The 14,702-nt window shown below is 39.6% G+C and overlaps 1 protein-coding gene across 4 annotated transcripts in view; it reads left to right on the top strand.

The window, feature by feature from the left end:
- Positions 1–14,702, top strand: part of ZDHHC17 (zinc finger DHHC-type palmitoyltransferase 17) — a 138,798-nt gene that overhangs the window by 48,368 nt on the left and 75,728 nt on the right. Inside the window, exon 1 of one of the 4 annotated variants that reach the window (XM_006191090.2) lies at positions 7,557–7,769. The exons of the other annotated variants lie outside the window; for them this stretch is intronic. Within the exon in view, the coding sequence (XP_006191152.1) occupies positions 7,677–7,769 (93 nt within the window). The 5' untranslated portion in view covers positions 7,557–7,676. Of the gene's footprint in view, positions 1–7,556; positions 7,770–14,702 lie in introns of those variants that run through there. 4 annotated transcript variants of the gene reach the window in all.

Raw genomic sequence — 14,702 nt, 5'->3', positions numbered from 1 at the left:
GCTCACCTTTCAACAATAATTTGTGACTTGTTACCTATGAACATTTAAACATGGATCTGTTCTGAGAGAGCTGATTGAAATTTCTGAGAAAATGGGAGGTGATAAAAAACAGACATTGTTGTCTCCCTCCCCAAATCCATTTCTTCTCTCCCTCTCTTTCCTTGTTGAGAAGAGCCCTCATTTTGTTTGTGCTTTCTGACCGCACAGTATTGTGTTTTGGGGAGGGGCTTCCTGGACCCAGGCGAAGTCTAAGCCAGGAGCTGGCAAATGTTTCCTCTAAAGGACCAGACAGTAAATATTTCAGGCTTTGTGAGCCATATGATGTGTTTCAACTACTCAATTCTGCTGTTGTAGTGTGAAGGGCAGTCTTTAAGAAGACCTAAACTTTATTTATAGACAATGAACTTTGAATTTCACATACTTTTTCTACATCACAAAGTATTATTTTTCCTTTGATTTTTTTTTTTTTTTTTGGCAGCCATTCAAGAATGTAAAGCCCATAGCTCACAGGTCCTATAAAAACAAGCAATGGGCCAGATTTGCCATAAGCCGTAATTTGCCAATCCCTTGTGTAAGCTAATCAGAGTGGTCTCATTTCCTTTGCCAAAGATTGGCTTTAGCATAGACAGACAGGTAATCCTGACCAATGCAACCTGAAGGGTGGTATTCTGCAAGCTTTCCATGATTTAGAAAAGAAGCTCATGAGAAGGTACAATGCTTTTATTGTCCATTTGTACTGCTATGTGAGCTGCAGCAGCCATGTTGAGATCATGAGGTTTCTTGCCTCTTTACCGAGAATAACAGAGTAGAAGAAAAGAATTTAATCGAATCTTCATAATATTACTGAGCTGTTAAATTAACCTGGGAAATACTAGAATCTTCATGAAATTATTGAAGTTGAATTAACCTGACTTTAGACTTCTTGTTGTAAGAAATAATAAGTCTTTACCATATAAACCATTTTTAGTCAAGTTTTCCATTACTTAAAGCCAAAATTATTCTGATATATAAGGGCCCAAGAGAATAATGCACAAGACATTAAATTGAATAAAATAAAAATTATAAATGCTGCAATGGGCAGAATTTCAAGACAAATTCTTAAGTGAAAAAAACACAAACAAGGTGTGGAACAGTTTGTACAGCTCAAACATCATCTTTTAAGGATATGTATGTATATACCGTAAAATTCTGGGACTACAACGATTAACCATGATTAACTCTGGGAAGTGTTATTGGGATGAATGGTGAGGGGAAAGAGACAATTTTAATTGTAGGTATTACCTAACTATTTAAATTTTTAAAGGGATGTACAATTGTTACTTTTAAAATTGAAACACTGCTTTAAAAAAGAGAGAAAATTGTTAATTTCTAGTTAGGGAGGTATTTTGAATAGGACTCTTCAAGAGTCTGGGGATGGCAGACAGCAATTCAATGCTGATGCCTAAAGTGGAGTAAGGTCCCAGATTTAGATAAAAGCTTTCACTTCTATTTTTCTCTCTTAATGTGGTATCTTTAGCTATGGCACCTTCCCTCTGAGTGAAGCTTAGAGGGTATAATCTAGAAGACAAGAGCAGGGAATACCAGATATCACAACTACAACAGTTTAGCTCCTCTTATCTAAGAGACAGAATATCTAATAAACTGCCTTTGGGTGTTAGGACTGTGTCTCATCTCATTCACCACGTGCATTAATGATTTAGAAGTTGGAAGTCCTTCCTTAGGTTTCACTAGTAAGACTTTACCTCTCTAGGAATGATTTAGGTGAGGAAGATAAAAGAGAATATTAAGAAAATTGAGAAGAAAATAAAATAAAAGAAAGTGTACAGCCTGAGGGATTTAGGATAGAAATCAGGAAGAAATTCCTGACAGTAAGAACTATCACAGACAGAACAGAACAGAGGTTAATTACAGACGTGGTGGACTTTTCATTATGAGCGTTTAAAAGGGATTATCATCTGTCCAAGATGGTGTTATTATAATTAGAATCATAAAGATGAAAGCGACTTTCCGAGCTCACCTATTCTAAGCCTCTTCATTTTATAGATGACAAAACGAAGGCTGAGCAATTAAAGTGACAAAGAGCATACAATACTCAGGGCTTTCCTCCAGTGAAAATTGTCCGTGGGTGTGTGAGTGTGTGTGTGATGGTTTTAAATACTTCAGACAGTTAATGCACATGCAAATACTGCTGGATGGTCATAATTTCGTTCACTATATTATTGGGAGAAAAACAAGTTCTTTGTTTCCAATAGTAAGTGCTGGTGAGGCTCTGTCAGCTGCACGGTAACAGAACTGAAGAGCATCTTCCTAACAAATCCCTGTATCACCAGTTCTCAGTGTGAGCCTGAGCCTTGCCAGCACCAGTTAAAGAGATTTAGTTGCAGATATGTTTTGGGGGGCTGATGATACCAGCTTACTTGATGGACATATCAGCACACGTGCTGGGCATGAGGGAAACGAACAACGCATTTTCAAATATTTCCCATGAATGTTTAGCATAGTTGTCTCGGGAAATATTTCTTTCTTAACGATGAAAAAAACACATGTCTGTCAGATACTTATAACTGTACCTGCCAAACCCAGCTTAGGGAACAAAGGTAGCCAATAGAAAAAGATTTGCCTGTCACCAGGATTCCAGCAGTAGGGGCTGAAGTCATGCCCTCAGTCCCATGAGATGATGAATAAATGCCACTAAGGGACTCGGATGCAGAGTAAGCAGGGACTTTCAGAGCTAAAAGAATCCTGTAACACTTAAAAGTAACTTACTGAAATCTATGCAAACATCACCTTAAAAGATATCCAAGTTAACAGGCTATTCTTATTTCTGCATTTGAAGAACATTCACAAAATATAAACACTAGGATAAATTTACATCCTTAGCTACCTAGGAATAATTCTGAAAAGAATTCTTATTCACTGTTAATTGAAAAAGAAACAAACTGGAATGTAGACTAGCTTCTGCTTTCTCATCTTGAGTATTAGGGGATGGATGATATGGGTGAGTTTGTGAAGGCATGGGCTGAGGGGTGCAGAGAGTATTTGTTTAGGATGCTAAAGAGGGAGAAATCATGTTAAGCATTAAAAGAAAATACAGTTAGTTAGCTGGAAAATCAGGACCAGTGTTCAGTTTCTTTTAATAGTCTTTCTTCCATACCACACTTACATCAGTGTAAGCTAGATGACTTCTCAAAGTTTTTTTTATAGATTAAGACACTAGTCAAGAACTAAAGCCATGATTTATCACAATCAGGGATTTTTTTCACCTGGGGTCCATGGACTATGCTCAGGGAGTCCTGAACCCACTGATATTGATGCCAGATTGTGTGTCTGTATGTTTGGAAATTTGTAGTTCCCAGTGCCTTCTCATAATGGACTAATCTAACAGCAAGCATCCCAAAAGTTGAATTTGAGATTAATTTCAGAGAAAGAAATTAGGAAAAATCATGCAATGAACGAGGTAGCCAGTTATAGGAAGAACAGGGGATTCTCAGGTTCAGCAATTTGAGAATAGTCATCAGAGAACCTGATTATATCAGCATATCAAAACCTGAGTGGGTATACAGGAAAACTCTCAAGTGTTGGGGATTTCTGAGATGCCCAGGTGATCAACTAAAACTTCATCACAAATTGTTCTCTCCCTTAATACCTATTTAAAAAAAAAAAAAGATCTAGAAAATTCACCAATTCAGCAACCAAAAAATGAAAGGGCCATATCCCCAAACTAAAAAGAGAAATTAAAAAATAGACAGGGACACAAAGGAACATAATATTCTGAAACAGAGCAGAGAAGAATGAATGAGCTTACTTCTTAACTTTACCCTTTCACCCACCTACCTATCTCAAGCTATATGAATAAAGATACCAAGTATCTGAGATTCACACTAATACCCCCAAATTTGCGGAGAAACAAGCCTAATTCATCACCTTCCATTTTTCATTTACAGTTCATATATATATATGTGTATATATATATATACACACACATATATATATATATATATTTTTTTTTTAGTATAAACTGTTAATATTTTATTCTCCATGAACACCCCAGGCAAATACTTGTTATATTTGACCAGCTGGTGTCAAAAATGCTATGCAGGGTTTGGAGGATTTTTGCCCTAGCTTTACTCTCCAAGTCACCCACGAGCTTTCTGGTTTGTACGTTTCAAAGATGCTTTCACAACATTTATGAACCCCTCAAACTTTCTCACTGCCCATGACTGGAAATAGCTTCAAGAAAGGCTGGGGATGTGGAGAAAGTGAAATATGTATCTGACTCTTTATAATGAAAGTGAAAGCTCCAGGGCTACTCACTAAGATGGGAGATGATCTGACATCTGAGATATTTCCCTATGGGAATGAGATATGAGATATGAGCTGGAATAAACCCTCAGCAAAGATAACATGACTCAGGTTTTCTCATGCAGGCTGTATCTTGCCTCAGCAGAGCATATGTCTCCCCGACCATGTACTCAAGATACGGAAAAAGTAAATAGAAGATGAAATGCTCTGTCCTCAAACAGAAACTAAGAGTGGAATCCAAACTGGACTCAGATATGGGGGAAAGAAAGTAAAGACTTGACCCACACTGTATCACAGCAAATGGAAGGTTGGCTAGAGCTACCGAAGCCTGAGCAAGAGAAGACACGGCATGGCAACCATGCAAGCATGTCAGAGCCAGAGAACATATGTAACTTTCCTCAGGTCATAGAAGATGACAGAAATGGGATTCAAACCCAGGTGGCCTGATGTGCCTGGGAAATCTGGATGGAAGAGTGTTTAGTTTACTAAACTCTATGTTGGGGTTACCTATTCTAACTTTTACACAAAACAAATGTTTGATACATAATTATTAAATGGACCAAACAAGAATTCATTGAGGATAAATACAACAGAAGAAATGTGAGGTAGAGGCAAGAGTAGTAGATGGGGAAGTCAGAAGGCTTCTAGACAGAGTTCTGTTACTACCTAGTTTTGTGACTTTAACTGGGTTTCTTAAATTCCCCAACCATCACTCCTCATTTGTGAACTGCTGGAGGTGGACTACAAATGGATGATCGCCAGTGCTGTCTTTACTCCAGTAGTCTCTGAAGTTACATATGAAGGCTTTATCCCTATGATCTTTCCCTATTCCTTTCAATCTGTCTGGTTTTCACATTTCTTATTCACAATTCTTTTCTAACAAAGTTGATTTTCTTTGTATTTTGTTCTCTTTCAGCAACTATTCTGTATTCCTTCATAATGTTAAGCTAGTCTTTTGCTAATCTATCCACCTACATGTCCATTTCTTGAATATATTCTCTTAAATCTGAGTGTAGATAAGTACTCTATAATTACTAACATGGACTCTAGTTGTACTTACAGGATTTGTTTTGGTCTTACTCAACCTAGCTGAAGCCTCAACTTCAAGATATTTTCCCAAGACTGGCTGCTCTCGCTCCTGATTTCTTTCTTTCTTCTTTTGATAACTATTATTTCAATCTTATAGCAGTGAGCAAGGCAATTTCTTTTCATCTGTTTTCAGTATTTCCTCTACGTTTAAGTTGTAGAATTCTCAGAAGTCACAGACACTAAATACGTCTATAGCCAGGCAGGTAATGAAAAAGTATATTTTCTGGATAATCTAGAAATACAGATTTTAAAGTGAAGTCTCTTGATTCATTGAATTTTGGTATCTATTTGAAATATATTTGATATGAAACTTGTTTGCTGGCTGAAGCTGGCCCTTTATCCTTCCATTTAGGACCTCTGTGAGTCTAGGATCACTGGGAAGGCTAAACATCTTCGTTTTTTTTGAAAAGTCACCGTCATCCTCCTGCCCCAGTGTTCCTGATACACGCGCATCCACGAAACATTCCTTCCTGTTCTGCATGCCTAGTTTTCTTCACTCCTCTACAATTCAATACTTTCTTTACCTCATCTCCCAACTTTTTCACTGTTTCCTTTTTTTTTTACTTCGGTCTTCTCTCCATTCCCAGTAAATGCATGGCATAAGGGTAAGGAGGGGCAAGAAGAAAAGTGAAGATTTTATCCATGTTAAAATGTTTCTGAAAGCAGTGGAGCTCCAAAGGCAGAACTCTAATTCTGTCTAGTTCTGCATGCTGGGTGAAAGAGTCAAAACCAAAATTCTCAGTTTGGGCCAGGACCAAAAGAAGGAAAATCAGCTCAGACTGAAGTGAGAAAAAGCAACGATGCTGGGAAAAGAGACACAGTTAACAGAGCAGCTTGTTTTTTCCCACTCCCATGCAGCAGCTGTAAAATGCCATGTATTGGAATAATACTGCTCTCTTGCCAGTGATGCCCAGACCCACTTCGCTATTTTATGACTAGGCTACCCAATTACTGAAGGACCCTCTCCTCATGACAGCATCCAATCCTCGGTTAAGCTTCGCTTTTCCTAATACAGCCTCAGAAACAGTGTCCAATCCAGAACTGATCCCCGGTCTCCCTAGACCCTACTGACTCCTTTGGCGGGAACCTAAACCTTACAAAAGACGCTTCAATCTCCCTTTTCCAGCGGTATCCACGTTTCCTCTGTAATGCTCTTCCTCTTGACTTACAAATAAATCTGATGTTATCGAATTGCAGGCTTCCCTGCTGGTGGTCTTTGGCTGATTTGGCTTTAACACGAAACAGGTTAGTATCAGGATCTCTATTGATCATGTTTCATAATCTGCTAAATCGTCCTCTGAGCAGTTTAGGTTTTCACTTTTTAATAGATAAAATCAAAAATAAATGCTTTCTATAATAGTCCAATCAGCACATTTCTAGAGCGCAATCCCCCATCCCTCATGCAGCCCTAGAGTCCGTTTAGAAATGGCTTTAGTCATTTTATCTGGTTCTGATTGCAGCGAATTCAGTTTAAATGACTTCAGTTCTGAATTCCTGAGTTACATGAAAATGTAGCAGATGCGGGCGTGTGGGCTTTGAAAGTGTACATTTTTAATGTGGTTACTCTTAATTCAAGATCACTGAGGACAGGTTGGGATCGTTTTTAAAAGGCTCTTCTCTAGGAGATAATTCCAAGCTTTATCCATGTTCTCCCGGGCGCCCCCCGGAGGCATAAATTACAGTATGACCTTATTGAGTGTAGAGGAAACGGTGCGTCTTTCATCTTCATGAGCGATGCACACCTGGAATCAAGAGCGCCCCAAATCTACTACCTGGAGCTGGGTTGGGTCTCACAGAAGGGGTCCCGGGGTCTCGGAGCAGGACAGTGGGGCTTGCGAGCGTGGGCCACCTCTACTGCGTGGGGGGCGGGGGATGGGAAACCCCCGGCTGCGCGGCTCAAGAGCCGGGTCCTTGCTCCCGCGCCGCCGCTAGGTTGCCCACGTTAACTACTCGGTAGCCCAGCAGCTGCCTCCTCCCCGCGACCAGAGGCGCAAACTGCCAGGGGCCCGGGTCCACCCACAAGCGGCGGCACCCACGCCCAGAGCCTTGGGCCTGCCGGCCCCGGTGCAGTGCAGCAGAGCGCGCTCGCGCCCGGGACGGCCCAGCTAGCGCGCACGCGCGCAGGGACCCGCGCCCTCCGAGGTGGGAGGGGGCAGAGGGGGCGTCGCTGGGGTAAGGGGAGGAGGAGGAGGAGGCCGCGTCGCCTCCGGCGGGGCTCGCGCTCGCCCTCGCGCTTGCCCTCCGCCTTGCCCGAGCCCCGCGAGGGTGAAACGCTTTCTCCCAGCATGCAGCGGGAGGAGGGATTTAACACCAAGATGGCGGACGGCCCGGATGAGTACGAGGCCGAAGCGGGCTGCGTGCCCCTTCTCCATCCAGAGGTGAGGAACGGCGCCCAGCGCATTCCTCGCCCTGCAGCCCCCCGACCTTTCTCCGCCGGACTCGTGGTGGGGGCGGTGGCCTACGTGTTTGGGGTAGTGGAACGTGCCAAAGTTGGGGAGGGCGGGAGGCAAACCCAGGCCCGAGCGCGGCAGTGAGCGGATAACGGGGGAGGAGATAGCGGGGCGGGCCCGGCCGGGGCGGGCTCTGGGACGCAGTCCCTGGCTGTGCTCGGAGGACAGAGGTGGAGATGTTGATGGTTCTCTGACGCCCTCGCTGCTCGCGGGTGCACTGGCGACCGGGGCCTGGTGCTGGTTTGTAACCGCACCTTAAGCCCCTAGTCCTGCTCCAAGCCTCTCGGGGGCGAGGAGGAAGCGAGTCTGGTTTTGATTTCTTCTCTTTTCCTTCACCAGAGTGAATGACGGTATCTCTTTCTCCCATTTAGTTCATTGTTGGGGAGTGTGAAGTGAGAACACAGTTTGTTGGACAAAGTGATGTCCTTCCAGGTTATGCCATAGGCAGCACCTCAGGGCACCTTGTGTCGAATGTCCTTATTTGAGCGTTTGTCCTTAAGCGATTAAAAAGAGAGGTCAAAACTTTTGGGAGTAGACCCACGCTCACATTAGCTTGTCAAAGTGCGGCGTTTTTAGGGGGGAGCCAGGGGAGGACAGTGCAACACGTTTCCCATCACAACATGAGTATCTTTCCATGTAAGTAAACAGTGCCCCGCTCCAGGATCGGCAGCATTCTGCACTTGTTTACTTCTTAGTTTATAGCTGAGCTAGTGCTAGTTCAGGCCTGGCAGCAATTCTTGATGCATTCCAGTTTTTAATGACCCACAGTGATGTGCGGAGAGGCAGCGGCAAAGCTTCCTGAAGAACTCCCGTAGTTTTTATGAGCTTAAGGGATGAAGACAATCTTCGTGTTGTAGTAGGCTGAACAAACATGGAAGTCTCTATCCGGTTACTTTGCATTAGGATGATTCTATTTATTTCTGTATTGGGGGTTATAGCATGCTTGTATTATTTAGTAAAATTAAATACAAGCACTTATCCTGTATATGTTAATATTCATCACCTTCTCATTCATCACTTTGATTTATCAAAACCAGTGTGGGACGGTTCTTTAGGAATATACCTGGGCCACTCTGAATAGAAAAAACTACTCTGGATTTTTGACAAACAGGGCTGTACAGTAAAACCAAACTTCTTTTTTTTTTTTTTTTTTTTTGGCCTAAGTGGTAATATTTTCAGAATTGGCGATAGAGATATCTTTTAGTTCACATATAGGTCCTAAAAATAGATAAAGAAATAGACAAAGTTTTCAGATTATGCACTGAAAATGTTGCTAAGGAATATTTCTCTTCATGTATTCCCGTGGAAGTATTTGAAGTCCTTAAATGTTGATTCTGTGTGTTTTAACATAACTGTTCTCTCTTCATGCTGTGTGAAATAGTACTTTGATACTTTGAGAGTAATTTCAACAGGCAACAAATCCAGTAATTGCTTGGTATATAATAGAATGGCCTGTAGACTTGAAATTTAGAGGCCAGTCTTCAGGTTGCCATTTAATAAGACTATTACTGAAAAATCAGCTTCCTCATCATTGAAAGTGGAAGTAGTTACAAATGATATCTACCATTCCTTTTACTTGACAAGTACAAAGTCTGCTTAGTTTGGGTGTTTTGAGTCTTAAGCTCATAACTACCAGGGCTAAGGTCTTTCTACACTTTTCCTGTGGTTTTGCATTCACACCTGGTGCAGACCTGGTATAGTTCTACATCCTTGCAGTGTGTTCTTGGGCAAGCTACTTCTCTGAGTTCTAGATTTATCATTTATAATAAATGGGATGAAATAATAACAAATAAGCTATAATGAGGAGTAAGTGAGATAATGTATTCTTTGTTGTTGAAATAAGCAATCTTCAGTCTCCCTTGGGAAGAAATCCATTCTCTGCTTTGGTAAACAAATAAAAGAAAAGTACTTTTACCCCTTTTTGGAGAGAACATAAGACTTTTGGATTCCAATTCTGAATTTGTAGTAATTTGCTAAGTGACCTGAGGCAAGTTCTTAATCTCTTAAAGCCTCAATTTGTTCATCAGAAAGTGGAGATGTTGCCCGTTCATTTGGCTTTAAGGGATTAAGTGAGACTCTACATTGAGGTTCAAGAACTGGAACATTGTAGATGCTCAGTTAGTGTTATTCCTTTCTCTTCCACCAGAAGGAGGTCGGTGTTACACATTTATTTCGGTTTGCTGAATAGTTTAGAAATTTGTGTGGGTTTTAATTTAGTGGAATATTGCAGGAACAAATTTTATTTTACTTTTTATCTTCAAATTTAACGCTGTGTCACAGAAATAGTTTTTCACTATTTGTTGAACACTTGAATTATTTGTGGGCTAAAGATATTAGGCATTCCTTAAATCTTTTAGTATGCAGACCGCTCACTGTTAAACCCTTTCTTTGGGGATTATGTAATTAGATTAACAATGAAGTCTTCTTTTTAGAGGTGTTTGCTGTGAGAGAAGCTTACCTTTTAATTAATTAAATAATACATTCATTTAGTCAGTCATTTTAACATTTGTTTACTTTGTTTGGGTCAGGCACTGTGCTGGACTCTTGAGACTTCAAGATATTTGTGGTGAATTCTACGAGAAGCAGTATAGGATACTGGGTAAGAGCCAAGATTCTGATGACAAATGGAGAATCTGGGTTCTGCCACTTACTGTCATCATGGTCAAATTACATTTTCCACATTTGTGAAATTAGGTTACTAGTACCTACCTCTTAGAGTCATTGAGAGTATTAAGTAGAATGTTTATAAAGCAGTCATCACAGACCTAGGCACATGGACTGCCAAGCGGATCTAACCTTCTTAGGTCTCTAGTATGTGTATAGTGAGTACTGCTGCTGCTACTTTGTTTTCTGATGAAATAGATTATTTTGGTATAATGGAAGAAATTAGAGGCTGTTTAGAAAAAGTTAAACTGATTATCAGGGGATTAGGATGCTAATTCCAGGTCTTCTACTTGTTAGGCTAGTGGACATTTAAACTACTCTTAGTTTCTTTGCTTTTAACGTAAAGAGAACAGACTCAATAATCTGAAGATTTCTTCAAACTCTTAATGGTCTGATATAGGTTGTGATTTTTCAATATCGTTAGATTTGAGCAGCCATCTACTAAATGGATAGAACTATGTTAGGTTATATGAGTGAAAATAGAATAAACAGGACGGCTTCTGCTCTCCAGAAGTTAATGGTCCAATTGGGAAGATATTATGCATATGAAAACTGTAACAGAATCCAGATAGCATTGAAATGAGAAGGGCATGTATAGTCTGTAAGTAGGGGCGAATTGCTGTTATCCAGACTGGTTAGAAGTGAAACTTCAGCAGAGAGAGAGAGACTGTATGTTGGTCTACAGATCCAACTGACTTGCTGTCACCAACCTTCCGTTTCGCTTACTAGAAGATCCTCAGTAAGCCTTGTCTGCTCTTTCGTAGAACAAGGCCACAATATTCCCTTCAGCCAGAGTATTATTATAAAGGTTCTCTGTTTGAGCAAGATCTGACTCACAGCTTTGAACTGGATTGCCTAGATTATCTAGGGCTTTTATCTCTTGCTCTCTTCCTTACTTTCCTCAATTTCAAAACTTCCATTACTGCCTTTTCTGTAGTGTCTCATTTTTTTTTAAATGGTAACATTTTTTGCTTCAAGTTAAATTTGTCCATATTCATGTCTCATTTTTTGTTTGTTTAGGATATTAAACTGAAATAATACTGTGTCTCCTGTCTCCACAGATTTTACAAAATCTATTTTTTGAAGCTTTTCTTTAGTGAAAGTGATTTTACCTTTTTCCATTACGATTTTTTGTGCCCTATTATGTAGTTAGAGATGTGTAAGTGTACTCATCTATAAGTTAGCTCATTTGCTTTTAGAAAGCAAATAGAAATTACTTTGAAAATTGTTTTTCTTTTTCTAATTTGTTACTGGCACACTCTCCCTTCAGAGCATGCCTGTCTGGCAGTCTTCAGGATCTGACGCCTTTTTAAGTTCAGCAAAAATGTTATACGCCATGTAACAGTAGTTTAGATTTAAAAATACTATACCTCAGGCATAGTAACTACTGAGTCAATGTATATAAAATGAAAATGCAACTAATTGGTGTCCTCCTGAACTGTGGCAAAGTCAAAGTTGAAAATTACTGACCTGTAGAACCAAAAAGATATATTTGGTTGTGAGAAATGCCGTTTTACTGTTTTGACTTCTTTGTTTTATTTTGCTCATTGTTTTTATTTAATTTGAGAGACTTATCCCTGAAGTATTAATTAAGAGTGGACCGTGGAGTGGGTAAATATAAGAGGATTTAGGTTAAAAGTGTGTATGCTAGTGTCTGGTTGCTTAAGTTAAAATTGTAGTTTTGCCACTTGCTAGCTGTGTGACCCTGGGCAGGTTGTTGAACTGTGTTCCCATTTTCCAGACTAAAACAGGAATATATACTAGCTCCTACTTCATGAAACTGTTGTGACAATTAAATGTAATAATATATAGAGAGTTCTGTGTCTGGCACTTAGTAACAGAAAACACCTTAGCTGTTAATATTGTGGTAAGAAGTTAGTAATAGCTCAAGCAATAATAGTATATGTACCTTTAATATTGAGGCAAGTGACTAGGCAGCAATTGGTTGTCTGGGATTTGAGGAGAGGCCAGGCAGAGTACTCTTTATTGTAAGCCCTTTTTTTAAAAAATATTATTTAATTTTCTTAAAGATATGTGCTTTGATAGCAGGAGTATTTATTGAGCATCCAAGTATTGTCTTAACACTTTGATATGGCACAAAGTAATGAGGAATACAAAATAAGGCATTGTAATATAATGAAAGATGAACTAGAAGCCTTCAGATCCCTTAGGATAGATGAGTTGAGTGAGTGAGTGAGTGTGTGTGTGTGTGTGTGTGTGTGTGTGTGTGTGTGTGTGTTGTTAAAAATGAAAAATGCATTGTGTACCTCCTTTCCTCTAGAGAATATCCTAAGGGTATGTTAGGGTAGTTAGGGTTGGTTAGTCAGTTAAAGTTTCTTGATGTAGTGTGTTTTTAATAGAACTCCCAACAACCACATAATCCAAAAGGTGTTATTTCAAAATCAGGGTTATATGAAATTCTCTTTCAAGGCATTGTCTAATTCTAATACTATTTTATGATCAGATTCTATTAGGTAATTCAAGAATAAAATATCAAATAGTTTAAACTTTGCAGTTTAAAAAAACTGATTCATGGCAGTATTATATTTATAAAATATTCAAGTAAAAGTCTCACCCAATGTATTAATTATACATTTGTAGGATGATAGCTTCTGTAAAATTCTCCTTAGGATAGAGCTACTGGCAGCTGATTTGAAAGTAAAGTGAAACTTGAGCTTTCTGTAGTTGAGATACTATAAAGAACTTAATTTCATGAATCATAGAAGGGTAACAGAACATTTTTGGGTTTTGTTTCAGTTGCTGTTGAAAACTTGCCAAATGAATTACTCCACTTTCTAGGGTTAATAATACTAGATATGATAGAATCTTTCTTTGATAAATCAGAGGGTTATAGTATCTTAGGCTCATCTTTCCGATTATCAGTAATTGTTGTTGAGGAGATGGAGATGATAGGGCTAAATGTACCTGAATTTTTTTTTTTTTTGTCAAATAGCTTGTGTTTTTTCAATCAATTCTTTTATACTAGGAACAAAGTGAAAAATAATTACTAATTGCGATGTTACTGTGCCCTTTTTCAGTTTTTAAAAATAAATTTCTGATTATGAACATTTGTTAATTTATGAAGGTTTTAATGAAGGGTGAACAAAACTGGTGACCAACTACCCCCTTTCTCATTCAAACAAACAAACAAACAAAACAAACAAACTCTCTGTGAGCTGAAGAAGTTGCTTGTGTTAGTGAGAATCCTTGGATTGTAGATATCATGACCTTTTAAAAATCTTCTTGGGCAAAAGTGGGAGTTCACTGGCTCACATAACCCAGACTCAGGATGGCCAGGGTACAATTGGTTGGACTCCAAGATAACTGGAACCTGAGGTGAGAATGTCACCAAGACAATCCTCTCTCCTCATCTCTGCCTTTCAGCTTTATTTTGCCCTAGTGTAGAGCCTCTTTCTTCTGTGTGGTGGGGGCGTGGATGCCAGTACTGATATCTCAGATCTCAACAAACCCTTAGAGAGGGACTGCATGTCTTTCCTTATTCCGCATTGGAAAGTGACTTCGGGTTGTCCTGATGTAGGTTATGTGCCCACTCCTATGACTGCGGGAGAGGGCCTATAATTGGCCAAGGTCTCTTGGTTGGAGTTGGAGGAGGAAGTTTCCTTAAGGAAGGAATGCTAGCAGGCAAAACTATTTCTGTCCTCTGAACTCCTAATGTGAAGAACTGCTTATTTGCTTTTTTCCAGTCTTCTAGTTTTTTATGTACTTTAAGAGATGCTGTAATTATATTGAGCTCATTGTTAACACTAAATATTCTACTTGAGCTACTGAATAGCATTCTGTATGAATAATCTAGACCAAGGGTTGGGAAACTCTCTCTGTAAAGACCAGCTAGTAAATATTTTCAAGTTTGTGGGCTATATAGTCTCTGTAGCAACTACTCAGTTCTGTGGTGGTTGTATGAAAGTAGCCACAGACAGTATGGAAATGGATGGGTATGTTGTGTTTCAATAAAACTTTATATATAAAACCAGGTGGTGGGCCAGAGTTGACCTGTGAGCTATATTTGCCAGCCCCTGATCAAGGCAATACATAGGAGCTCCAAGAAATTTATGTGAAAATATATGATATTTCAGTGCATTGAACCTCATTAATCACTGGTGTGCAGTAACTTCATCAGAACTTGATTTGTGTGGGTTGGGTGGAGTACAAATGTGTGTGTGTATTAGAACCTTGTGG

Source organism: Camelus ferus, chromosome 12 (genome assembly GCF_009834535.1).
Source record: "Camelus ferus isolate YT-003-E chromosome 12, BCGSAC_Cfer_1.0, whole genome shotgun sequence".
NCBI lineage: Eukaryota > Metazoa > Chordata > Mammalia > Artiodactyla > Camelidae > Camelus > Camelus ferus.
This window is presented reverse-complemented; position numbering and strand designations above follow the sequence as displayed.